The sequence below is a fragment of the Plasmodium gallinaceum genome, assembly GCF_900005855.1.
Source record: "Plasmodium gallinaceum strain 8A genome assembly, contig: PGAL8A_v1_125, whole genome shotgun sequence".
Taxonomy (NCBI): Eukaryota; Apicomplexa; class Aconoidasida; order Haemosporida; family Plasmodiidae; genus Plasmodium; species Plasmodium gallinaceum.
In genome coordinates this window covers 1-14,065 of record NW_021628283.1, presented here as the reverse complement: position 1 = coordinate 14,065, position 14,065 = coordinate 1, and the positions used below count along the sequence as shown (strand labels likewise).

General features: G+C 18.3%; 2 protein-coding genes across 2 annotated transcripts, besides 4 other annotated features; one reads left to right on the top strand and one right to left on the bottom strand.

The window, feature by feature from the left end:
* Positions 1-297: 297 nt before the first annotated feature.
* On the top strand, positions 298-956 carry PGAL8A_00450300 (Plasmodium exported protein, unknown function; the record flags this gene model as incomplete). The annotated part of the gene is made up of 2 exons (XM_028673253.1): positions 298-489; positions 573-956. The coding sequence occupies 2 exons, from the start codon at positions 298-300 to the stop codon at positions 954-956; spliced, it is 576 nt and encodes a 191-aa protein (XP_028529725.1).
* Positions 952-1,666: a repeat region.
* Positions 1,667-1,973: 307 nt separating this feature from the next.
* Positions 1,974-2,558: a repeat region.
* A 239-nt stretch (positions 2,559-2,797) lies between these two features.
* Positions 2,798-3,510: a repeat region.
* A 1,969-nt stretch (positions 3,511-5,479) lies between these two features.
* Positions 5,480-5,896: a repeat region.
* Positions 5,897-7,371: 1,475 nt separating this feature from the next.
* PGAL8A_00450200 (fam-e protein) lies at positions 7,372-8,568 on the bottom strand (the record flags this gene model as incomplete). The annotated part of the gene is made up of 2 exons (XM_028673252.1): positions 7,372-7,401; positions 7,585-8,568. The coding sequence occupies 2 exons, from the start codon at positions 8,566-8,568 to the stop codon at positions 7,372-7,374; spliced, it is 1,014 nt and encodes a 337-aa protein (XP_028529724.1).
* Between the last annotated feature and the right edge of the window lie 5,497 nt (positions 8,569-14,065).

Here is a 14,065-nt window from a genome sequence, read left to right as displayed (position 1 = left end):
TGTATATATGTAACATTTTAGTAATTGATTATATTTTTAGAATATTTATACATAACATATTTATGAAATTTTATAACAAAAATTAATATAAAATATCTTTAAAGGAACTTTTTTTCTTAAATTTTTTAATATTTATTTTTTTTACATTTTATATTTTAATTATTTTATTTTATAAAAAATTAGGAATATTAATTATATCTAAAAATATATAAAAATTTATATAAAAAAAAAAAGTAACTATAAAAACTTATTTCTTATTAAAAACATATTTTACATCTTAAATAAAAGATAATAAACATGAGAGATTATATTAATTCAAATATTATTTTAAATTCTAGATGCAATTCCCATACAGAGGAAAATTTTGTTATTGAAGATATTTCAACTTTAAAAAAATACCGTACAAGAGGGAAAATAAACAAGTTATTTTTTTTTATAAAAATTTCTTTATTTACCCTACTAATTTGGATATTACTTTATTGTGAAAATGTAGATGATAATAAAACATATAAATTTTTTTTTTTATTTTTTACTGTTTTTTTTAAATATTTATCGTTTTATTTTTCTTTTAGTACAATTACAGATCACGGAATGATAAATACAACCTAAAAAACAAATTATATTTAGGATCTAAAAGATCTTTAGCCGAAGGTATGGAAGTAATAGAAACAACAAATGAAGAATTAAAAGTAAGTTCATCGAATATACAAACAAATTTAGAAGAAAATAATACAAAAGTTGAAAAATTGGAATTAAAAGAGAAAGAAAAGGATAAAAAGGAAATAATAAAAATAGAAGATGAAAATGAAAATGTAGTAGAGAAAAAAAAAGAAAGCAATAAAAAAGAAAATAGTTTTCATCTAATGAACAAATACAAAAAAACTTTGAGAATATTTTACGTGACTTCTATTATTTTATTACCACTTATGTTAATGACACTATCTATTTGGAAATAAAAGATTTCATTAACCTTTTTGGATATAAAATGAACTAGCTATGTGAACAATACGTAGTTGGTTGTACTAACTAAAAAAAAAAAAAGAAAAAAAAAAAAATTATTGGAATTTTTTTTTGAGATATTTTCCTTTTGAAGAATGGAGATAAAATAAAAGAAAAAAATATATATTTTTTTTTTGAGGAGATTGATTTATTAAGAGAGAGATTTTTTTTTTACAAAAGATAATAATGTTTTCGATAAAAGAGTTTAATTTGCATAATATTTATATTTTGAATTTGAGAGAGAAAATTTTATACATGTGATAATAAAATTTTCACGTAATTAATATTCATATAATTTATTTGCATTTTTACTAATTGTTTATGTTTGTTAATTCAACATCAATAGTTTAAATTGCTGAACATAACTCATAACAAAGAAATAATTAATTTACATTTAATTAATAGTCAATATTCAATATGGATTTAAATTTTTAATAAAAATACGGATTATTATTAAAGTAAATAAATGCCTATTGAAAGTAAAGAATGTTGAACGAAGTAGAGCACATAGTTAAGAGTACTCATTCAAAGCATATTAAAGATACATATAAATACAACAAAATAGTAGAGATAACTATACATGCTCTTTATTAATTTGTTTGTTCAGTACTCTAGTAAAGTCACCGAACACCCAGTTAATAAATCAAATATTGACTAATAAATAAATGTATATTACTTATTTCTTTGTTATGATTTATGTTCAGCAATTTAAATATATTATTGTTGAATTAACAAACATAAACAATTAGTAAAAATGCAAATAAATTACATGAATATTAATTACGTGAAAATTTTATTGTCACATATTGGTTAATAAAAGGCTTCATTAACCTTTTTGGAAAATAAAAGAACTAGTTAAATGAAGTATGCGAAGTTGGTCATGCATACACACACAAAAATAAAAAAAATTGATAATTTTTTTTTGTTTGTACTTTTTAAAAAGAAAGTACAAAGACTGTCAGGAAAAAAAAAAATTTTATAAAAAAAATGTAAAAATAGTTAGGAAAAAAATTGATTAAAAATATCAATTTTTTAAAATATTTGTTACTAAAAAAATAAATAAATAAAAAAAAAAAAAAAAAAAAAAAATTTTTTTTTTTTTTGAAAGGAGGAATTAAATGAAATATTTTGATGATGAATTTTGTAAAAGAAAATTTTATACATATAACTATAAAATTTTCACGTAATTAATATTTTTATAATTTATTTTGTTTTTGTTTAGAATTGTTTATGTTTGTTAATTCAACAGCAATATAAAATAATTGCTGAATATAACTAATAATAAATAAACTAGTAAATATAATTAATTAATAATTAATGTTAAATAAGTATTTAAATTTTTAATAAAAATAAGGATTTTTATTAAAGTAAATAAATACTTATTGAAATAAAAGAATGTTGAACGAAGTAGATTATAATTAAAGATCACTCGTTCAAAGCAAATAAAATATATATAAATATACAAAAATCGTAGAGACATCTCTACATGCTCTTTATTAATTGGTTTGTTCAGTACTATAGTAGTGTCCCCGAACAACCAGTTAATAAATCACATGTATAAAATTTTCTCTCACAAATTCAAAATATAAGTATTATGCAAATTAAACTCTTTTATCAAAACATTATTATCTTTTGTAAAAAAATATTTCTCGCTCCATAAATCATTCTCAAAAAAAAAAAAAATATATATTTTTTTTTTTTTTTATTTTATCTCCATTTTTCAAAAGGAAAATATCTCAAAAAATTCCAATAATTTTTTTTTTTTTCTTTTTAGTTAGCACAACCAACTACGTATTCTTCACATAGTGATTTATTAACTCGGTATTCGGTGACTTTCCTAGAGTACTGAACAAACAAATTAATAAACAGCATGCAGAGTTTACTCTACGGTTTTGATGTATTTGTATATATTTTTAAATGCTTTTAACTAGTAATTCTTAATTATATGATTTACTTAGTTCAGCATTTTTTAATTTCAATAGGCATTTATTTATTTTAATAAAAATCTTTATTTTTGTTAAAAATTTAAATCCTTATTGAGTATTGACTAATAATTAAATGTAACTTGATTATCTTTTTGTTGTGAGTTATATTCAGCAATTTACATATATTGCTGTTGAATTAGCAAACATAAACAATTATTAAAAATGCAAATAAATTATATGAATATTAATTACGTGAAAATTTTATCTTCATATGTATAAAATTTTCTCTCATAAATTCAAAATATAAATATTATGCAAATTAAACGCTATACAAAAACATTATTATTTTTTGTAAAAAAAAATCTCTCTCCCTCAAAAAAAAAAAAATCAAATCTTTTTATTTTTTTTTTATTTTTATCTTTATCTTTTTCGAAAGAAACATTTCTCAAAAAAAAAAATTCCAATAATTTTTTTTCTTTTTTTTTTTTTTTTTTTTAGTTAGCACAACTAACTATGTATTCTCCACATAGCTAGTCCTTTTTATAGCCAAAAAGGTTAATGAGGCCTTTTATTAACGAGTACTCTAGTAATGTCACCGAACATCCAGTTAATAAATCATTATTATAGCACTTTCTACTAATGATAAAGATAATATATATGTTAAGGGGTCGATATAGTTACTACTTTATATCTTGTATTAAATTCAATTCTTTTGTTAGATTTGAAATCAAATAGCAATAATATGTAAAATCAAATTATGAATAATTTTTTTAAAAAAAATTGTCCTCTAAAAGAAAATTACAGGATATAGAAGTTAATAATATCTTAAATATTATTATGACTTCTAACATAATGTTATAAGTAGGTAAGTTTAATTTATTCATTGAATTATATGTAAAAATTAGATTGTTTTATAGTAAAGATATACTATTTATTGATTCTTTAAAATTTCCTCTTTTAATTTGTCCGTTATCGTAAACTTTTAATATATGATGAATTACCTTTTTATATATATAATGTGTTATTTTTTTATTAATTAAATTAATATTGTAAAATAATTAGAAGAAATTTGTTTTTTTAAAAAATTTATTTTTAAGTTCTAGAAAAACTTTCTAATATGAAATATATTATAATATATTTTAACAAACATTTAATGATAAATAATTCACATATGACCTATATCTTATATATAATTACATAGATATTTTGATTCCTATTCTGAAATTATAATAGATATAGCTATGTCTAATTAGTGAATTAATTTGTGATTTTATGATGAAAATAATACGAGTATTTTCATACTCTAGACTTAAATCACATTTTAGTTTTTAATTTTGAAGTTTTAAATTTTATTCTGAATTGAATATGAATATATATTAATAATTTTTTAGTAAATTTATATAGACGATTTTTTTTTTTTTTTTTTTTGTATAATACTTAGTAATTAATATATTTCATAATAGAAATTTATTACAAATTGAAATTATTAAAAAGAATCAATAATTACTTCATAATTATAATAATGAATATTTATCTCTGTACAACAATAGATGGTTGATTTATTAGCTAGGTGTTCGGTGACTTCGCTAAAGTACTGAACAAACAAATTAATAAAGAGCATGTAGAGTTGTCTCTACAATTTTTGATGAATTTATATATATTTTTAAATGCTTTGAACGAGTGATCCTTAATTGTGTAATCTACTCCATTCAGCAGTCTTTGATTTCAATAGGTATATATTTACTTTAATAAAAATCCTTATTTAACATTGATTATTAATTAATTGTAAATTGTTTATTTTTTGTGAGTTAGATTCTGCAATTTAAACATATTGCTGTTGAATTTACAAACATAAACAATTTGTAAAATTCAAATTAATTATAAGAATATTAATTACGTGAAAATTTTATTATTATATGTATAAAATTTTCTCTTACAAATTTAAAATATAAATACTATGTAAATTAAATTCTTTTGTATGTAAATATCTTTTGTATGTTTAATACCTCATTCTTATTGGTAAGAAATATTTTTCTAATTGATTTTTAACCAATTTTTCTACACTTTTTTTTTTTCTTAAAAAAAAAATAAATATATTTTTTTTACATTTTTGAATTTATAAAAAGATAACAAAAATAATTAATAAATTTTTTTTTTTTTTTTTTTATTTGCGTGTGCATGATTAACTAATATTCTTCATATAGCTAGTCCTTTTTATTATCGAAAAGGTTAATAAATCCTTTTATTAACCAAGTATTGTATAAACTTAATAAAAATCATATTAAGTTTACCCTACTATTTTAATTTATTCAAATATTACATTAATTCTATAATTGGATATTAAAAGGCTTCATTAACCTTTTTGGCTATAAAAGGACTAGCTATGTGGAGAATACGTAGATGCGCTAACTAAAAAAAAAAAAAAAAGAAAAAAAAAGATTTATTATTTTTTTTTTGGGGAAAGGACGTTTTAATGGAGGGAGAGATTTTTTTTTTTACAAAAGATAATAATGTTTTTGTAAAGAGTTTAATTTGAATAATATTTATATTTTGAATTTATGAGAGAAAATTTTATACATATGATAATAAAATTTTCACGTAATTAATATTCATATAATTTATTTTCATTTTTACTAATTGTTTAGTTTTTCAATTCAACAGAAATATATTTAAATTTCTGAACATAACTCATAGGAAAGAAATAAGTAATTTACATTTAATTAATAAACAATATTCAATAAGGATTTAAATTTTTAATAAAAATAGGGATTTTCATTAAAGTAAATAAATGCCTATTGAAATTAAAGAATGTTGAACGAAGTATAGCACATAATCAAGAATCACTCGTTCAAAGCATATAAAAATATATATAAATACAACAAAATCGTAGAGGCATCTCCACATGCTCTTTATTAATTTGTTTGTTCAGTACTCTAGTCAAGTCACAAAACACCCAGTTAATAAATAAACTTTACAGTTAGATAGTTTATTATTGATTCGATAAAAGATCTTCATAATATTTTCATTAGTCAAATTAATAAAGGACAGAAATAGTAATCTTCACTAATTTTAACTAGTCTTGTTGCTCATTTTAATGAGAAATCATATTTAAATTTATGTGTTTAATTATTTAAAAATATTTAAACCCTTTAATATGACGCTTAAATAATATATATGAAACATTATAAGCAAATATAAGCATAATATTTTTAATAAAGGTGTTTCTCAATAAATTATATTTATTCTTAAATATTTTTATCTCCTTCCTTGTGTATCTTCTTTACTTTTTCGTTGAATATTTTTAGCTGTTTATATTTATTCCTACAAAATGTGTACCTCTTTTAATTTTATTATTTTTAATAAAATAAAGATTAATGAACATAACAAATAATAAAAAATTAAAGGTTATATATTTATATATACATATTAGAACAAAAACATGTTTATTTTAATTTTGTTTTAATAAATATAGAATTCTTAGAATTGCATGTAATTTTTCTTTGTTTATTTACATTATTTTTGTTTGTATGATTTTTAATCAGGAATTTAGGAAACAATGTTTATATTTACCTGATTAGCACAAAGACAATTTAATATATATTTTATTAGTCATTTATTAAAAAAAAAGAATTAAATTTTATTTAGTACGCATTTATGAGAAAGTTAAAGAAAAATTTGATAATTACTTATGAATACATTAATTTTCTAAATAAGTTTCATTTGAGTAATTAGAAAATTTTCAATATTAATTAGTGTATTAATGCTCAATATAAAATATATTCGAATAGAAATTTTTTATTTATTCAAATATTCACAGTTTTAAATTACCGTTAAATANTATCAAATAGATAAACTAATTATTAAAGGTAATTTTAAAGTCAAACTAGTAACCCTACAAAAAAAAAATTTCTTTTTTATAAACTTTTACTTTAAATGAAAATAAATATATATTTTTTTAAGAGTAGATACTTTGTTTAAAAAAATTTTTTTTCTAGATTTTTCTAGGAAAAAAATGAACTAATTGAAATCAAAAATTAACTTTTATAATTTATAGGAAAATGTTTTACTTTTGTGTGAAATTTAAAAAAAATAAAAGAAACATTAATTAACAGCTTTAAATATATGGATTATGTTCATAGATTATGAATAGAAAAAATAATTGAATAAAATTATTTTTTTTAAAGACTTAAAAATGTTATGCAAAATGAAATATTTATATTGTGCTAATTCTATGTGTTAATTTACTTGTAATTTAGTTTATTTAAAGATAATTAAAAATAATTTTTGAAATCATTATAAAATTAATCAATACTATGTTACTAAAATAATAACTTGGGATTAAACACAAGAACTCTAGTGAAGGATAAAAATGGAAAAATAAAAATTTCCTCTTATTCCTTACATATATTCTTTAGCTAAAATACTTGATTTTTTAATAGAGCAACAATTATGGTTCTTTAGACCTCATCTTTATTTTCTAAAAAAAAAAAAAATATAGGATTTATTTAATAAACATGATATGAACTAATATATTTTTTTTTGTATTTTTTCTTTTATTAAATTAATAAAATACAAAAAAAAAAATAGAAAATAAAAAAATGTATATGTGTATATATACATAATAAGATTCATGTATTTCAAAATTTTATAATTAGCTTACTCTAGATCTATTCTCCTTAATGATTTTATACATATAGCATCCTATGAAAAAGAATAAAATTAAGAAAGGAATAAAAGACATTGCAACAAGAGAAGACATGTTTAAATTGTTTTCATGAACTAAATTTTTAGTTCTTGTATATTTCACTTCCGAACTTTCTGAATGTGGTATTACATTATTCACAATACTAATACCTAACTTTTTACATGGAGTTAATTCAAGCGGCCTCTCATATTCGCATAAATAAGGAGTGCAATCTATTTTAAAACCCTTACTTAGGCAAATATTTGGGAGATATATAAATTTTTCCTTTCCTTCATAACGTTGCGAATGTTTCTGTAAGTGAAACAATTTTCCATTTAATTTAGCATCCACGCATGATGTATGATCATTTTGATCCTTTGTACATATGGAATACCTGCAAATAGTTTCATGAAAATGTCCATCTTTCATATAATGACAAGTATCCTTACTAAAAAATATATCATTATAATTTAATATACGACTTATGTGTCTGGGATTCTCTAAATTTTTTAGTCTAACTCTATAATTTTCTCTTCCTTTTTTATCAATTATATCAATAGAATTAAAAGAAAGAGTTTTTCCCAAATATTCACGTTCAACTTTTCCACATAATATTAATTTTTGGTCTTTATCTCGAAAACGGCATAAGAATTTTTGAGATGAATAGCTAAATTGATGTATATATTTTTCATATAGTAACAAAATTTCACCATCATTATTTGAAAGAATTGTTACTTTAGATTGAAAATTATAAGCTGGTGTAGAATGCTCAAATGTAAATATATTTTTTGTAAGATTATTTGAATTATCATTAAAAGGATAATATAACATAAGTGATTCAAATGCATTATTGCAATGACGCGTTGAGAACCTACCCCCCTCCATAAAACATGCAAGCACATTGCATTTGGTAATGTCTTCTTCTGAATTTGGACATCCCTCATTATATAGAAGTGCCATTTTTAAAACTCATATTAAGTGTAAATATTTTACTTCTTATTATTTATAGTTTTTTAAATTATTTCCTTAATATTTTTTTTGTATAAGATTTATATTTTTAAATTCTGAATATTATTTATTTATTTAATTTTATTTTTTAAAAAAAATATCATTAATAACAAAATCTAAAATATTTATAAATAACTTTAATTAAAATTTTATATCCTAATATTTTGTTTATATATTCACATTTAATTATATTGCTTTCTTATTTTAAAAGAATATTTTATATAAAAAAATTTTAATTTACATATTAAAAATTTTTAGGTATATGTTAATGATCTCGTCTATCATTAAAAGTAAAAATAATTAAAATGTTAAATTTTTTTTTTTTTTATAAAATTAGTAAATAATAATATTCTTATTTAAAAAGGTTTTTAATAAAGAGGCCATTTTTACTTTAATGAATTAAGAAAAAGATAATTTTTTTAATTATATTTAACAGAATGAATGATTCTTTTATGAATTTTCAAGAATATAGAATTATGAATAATTCTAAGATGTTATCAATTGTAAAATTATAATATATAATTACTATTATGCAATATTAATTATGATAGAGAAAATAAAATTATAAAAAAGAATTATATATCTCATGGTAATTTTGTACTTGTATCTATATGTAATTGATGATGTTAAAATAATATTACGTTATAATAATTTATTTTCGGTTAATAAAGTAACATAAATTAAAAAGTCCACGTGCAACAGTTTTTATATCATTTTATAATAATAAATAGAATATCTAAGAAAAAAACAAAATACACTATAGTGATATAAATACGTAATACACAAATGTACATAATACAAGCTGAAATAATTGTATTGTAATAACTATATTAAAGGCATTGAATGCATTTTAATTAAATCATGAATTTATATATTTGTTAAATTTTCGTAAATAAAAAAGCAAAATTGAAAATAAAACAGAATTTGTATACATATCCACATGTTTTATTATAAAAAAATATATATTAAGAAAAAAGATGAATACTTATATGGCACATATATATATATGAATTAAGTTACAATTATTATATAACAAAACTAAATAAAATTTATATATATTTTAATTTTTACTTAAACTTTTTGGATATTAAATGTAAATCTTAAAAATACGATGAAATAAAATTAAACAAAAACTCCTTTGGAAAAAATGGGTAGAAAGAAATAAAAGTATGTTAGAGAAATGGAAAAGAGAAGAATGGTTTATTAATTTGAAAGAAAAATGGGAAAAAGAACNATAAATAACTTTAATTAAAATTTTATATCCTAATATTTTGTTTATATATTCACATTTAATTATATTGCTTTCTTATTTTAAAAGAATATTTTATATAAAAAAATTTTAATTTACATATTAAAAATTTTTAGGTATATGTTAATGATCTCGTCTATCATTAAAAGTAAAAATAATTAAAATGTTAAATTTTTTTTTTTTTATAAAATTAGTAAATAATAATATTCTTATTTAAAAAGGTTTTTAATAAAGAGGCCATTTTTACTTTAATGAATTAAGAAAAAGATAATTTTTTTAATTATATTTAACAGAATGAATGATTCTTTTATGAATTTTCAAGAATATAGAATTATGAATAATTCTAAGATGTTATCAATTGTAAAATTATAATATAAAATTACTATTAAGCAATATTAATTATGATAGAGAAAATAAAATTATAAAATAGAATTATATATCTCATGGTAATTTTATACTAGTATCTATATGTAATTGATGATGTTAAAATAATATTACGTTATAATAATTTATTTTAGGTTAATAAAGTAACAGAAATTAAAAAGTCCACGTGCAGCAGTTTTTACATCATTTTATAATAATAAATAGAATATCTAAGAAAAAAACAAAATGCACTATAGTGATATAAATACGTAATACACAAATGTACATAATACAAGCTGAAATAATTGTATTGTAATAACTATATAAAAGGCATTGAATGCATTTTAATTAAATCATGAATTTATATATTTGTTAAATTTTCGTAAATAAAAAAGCAAAATTGAAAATAAAACAGAATTTGTATACATATCCACATGTTTTATTATAAAAAAATATATATTAAGAAAAAAGATGAATACTTATATGGCACATATATATTTATGAATTAAGTTACAATTATTATATAACGAAACTAAATGAAATTTATATATATTTTAATTTTTACTTAAACTTTTTGGATATTAAATGTAAATCTTAAAAATACGATGAAATAAAATTAAAGATGCATGTGATTTATTAATTATATGTGGCTTGATAATTTATATGTTTTACACTTTTTGAATAAACTTAAATATTATGAACATAATTATTAATTAACTCTTATTAATAAAATGGAATATAACATGTTTATATATATATATATATATATATATATATATATATATTTACATATAAATATAAAATTTTATACGAAAAATAGAATAATTATAGTAAAAATAATATGCAAATTGTTTACTGGAATGCATGTAACTAATTAAATTATATTTCTTTAAAAGAAAAATTTTTTTTTAATGATTTTATTTGAATGAAAGAAAAAATACATATTATTTTTTTTAAATTATATATTTTGAAAAATAATTTTTGAAACATATTAGCTCTTTAAAATAATTTAATTCATAATTCAGTGCAAAACAGAGGGTTAACTTGAAAGGATAATTATTTAAGAGAATACCTTAATATTATATTTGAAAATATTGTTGCATAAATAAATAAATTTTAACTTTTTTTCTTTAATTATACTTTCATTGATAATATTTTATATAATTTCTTAATTGTTATACACTTGATTTTCAAGAAAACGAATTATTTATTTTTGATAAATTATTATTTATTTTTGGAGTTATCACAGGTTTTATAAAAAGTGATAAATTAGTAGAAATAAAATTATCATATATATAACTAATGAATTTATATTAATAATTAGGTTTTATTAAAAATATGAATAATTCATTATTAAATTTGATTGATACCTCTTATAAAATAATTAATATATTAAAAATAATAAAAATATTGAGTTAATATGTTTTTATTTAATGAATTATAAATGCTATAATAAACAATTTATTTATTTTAAATTAGTTTATTTTATTTATCTATTATTAAAATAGCAAAAATAAAATATATTATTTACATTTAAGTTTAACTACCATAAAAATGAGGATAAATTTATTATGATTCTTTGTAAAACCTATATTAAAATTTATTTTTCATTTATAGTTATAATTGTTATCCCTATTAAATATAGTACTTTTAAAAGTCAAAAATTATTACATTTTTTATGACTATTATATCTATTTTTTTTATAACGATGAATTTTTCATATAATTTATGTTTATCATAAAATCATTAATAAAAAAAAATAAAATATATTTTTTTTTAAATTAATATTTATTTTTGTAAATTTAGTTGAAATAAATTAAGAGTAATATGCATAAATTTGTTAATAAAAAAATTGATTGATATCTTTTTTATCCTTTCATTGCATGCATTTCTTGATATTTGCATGAAAAAAATATAATTTTTTTCTAAAAATCAACCATGAATATAACAAAATTTAACTCTGATATATAAAATCATATTAAAATATGAAGACTAATTAACGATGTTGTTTATTCATCTTGTGTAAATTTTTTCAAGAAGATTAGTGATAAATTAATTTACATTTATTTAATAAAAAAGTTGAAAAAATAAAATAAATTGCAATTTCAGTATACAAAAAATTACAGGTTCAAAATAATAATTAAAATGAGAAAATATAATATATAATTAGAACGTTATTATATGAGCTTTCTCTTCATTTATTAAATTTTATTTATAAATTAAAACATTTATTTATATTCTTATTTACCTAATTATATTTATTATATTCACTTTAAAATAAATGAATTTTTATTAGAACTTATAAAATTTATAAGTAGAAAATATTATATATATGTATATTCATTTTTTTAAATTATTTATTTAAACTAAAAATAAAAAAATAATGTTATAAACTTTATGGAAGACTAAAATAACATTGAATGAACATTTACAAAAAGTTAGAAACAATGAGAGATAAAAAAGAAAGAACAGTAGGAGTAAAAAAAAAAATAAGATATAAGAGATATACTCATTTAACAGATAAGTGTGTGAAAGATTTCAATGAAAAAAAGAATATCCTTTTCAATGAATAAAAAAGTAAAGACAATGATGAGAGTTGAAAAAATTTCATTAATCCTATTAGTTGTAAAAGGCGGATTCTAATAGATTTAGATCATAATACCCTATTTGGAAATAATTTCACTTTTGTTGGGGATAATATAAAATTGCAGGCAATGAAAGACTTAATTACTATAAGTAAAAATTATTTTTAAAGCATTAATGATAAGAAAAATTCTCGAGTAATGATATGGAATTCTAATTTTAGTAGAAAAAAAATAGACAATTTTCTAAAATAATAAATAATAGCACTTATTGTAAAAATTTCTATATATGGTATTTTTAGAGGAAAATTGATTTTCAAAATCTTATTAAACATATAGGTATAACCTATGATCCTATTATTGAGAATATGAAGATATGAAATACTAAAAACCCACATAAAAATATTAAAAATTGTATTATTGTAGAATTAATGCTTCTAGAAACGAATGATATAGGAAGCTGAATTAATAAACTTATTTTGGAAAGAGAAACTCATAATATAAAATTTGACATAGACTTGGGTAGTACTATTGAATTTGAACTATGTATTCTCCACATAGCTAGTCCTTTTATAGCCAAAAAGGTTAATGAAGCTTTTTATTAACCACATATGTTAAAATTATTGTTATTATAACTTAAAATTTACTATATTTAAAAATATTTTTTTTCATAATTGTTACTGTTGCTTTTTAACATACTTATGTAGAAACTTTTAGCAAAATATGTACACATATTTTTGCTTTAATTATATATCATTAAGTTATAAAAATGATAACTTCAGTGTATTGTTTATTTTTATTGAGAATTATATATTATTATTACTTAAATTATAAAAATTATGATAATTTTTATATTTATTTAAATTCCTTTTTTTTTCAGATTTTTATTGTCATATATTTCAAATTGTATACCTGAAAAAGATAGTTCACACCTAGCCATGAATTTATAATTTAAAATGCATTTCATTATTTCTAAAATTTAATTCCTCCAATAATATATTGTTATGTAAGAAATTGAATCACAATTAAAATAAATTCAAAGTTATGTAAATTACATTTTTATTATTGTTTTCATTGGAACTACCATTATACCCATAAATGTAAATAAGATTATAATAACTTGTTTTTATTTTTTTCAATATTTATTTTAAAAAAAAAAAATAATAACTAAATATTTTTGTTCACTAAAAAAATTTTTAGAATGAATTTATTATTTTTTGAATAAAAAATTATAGTTTATTAAAAGAATTTTTAA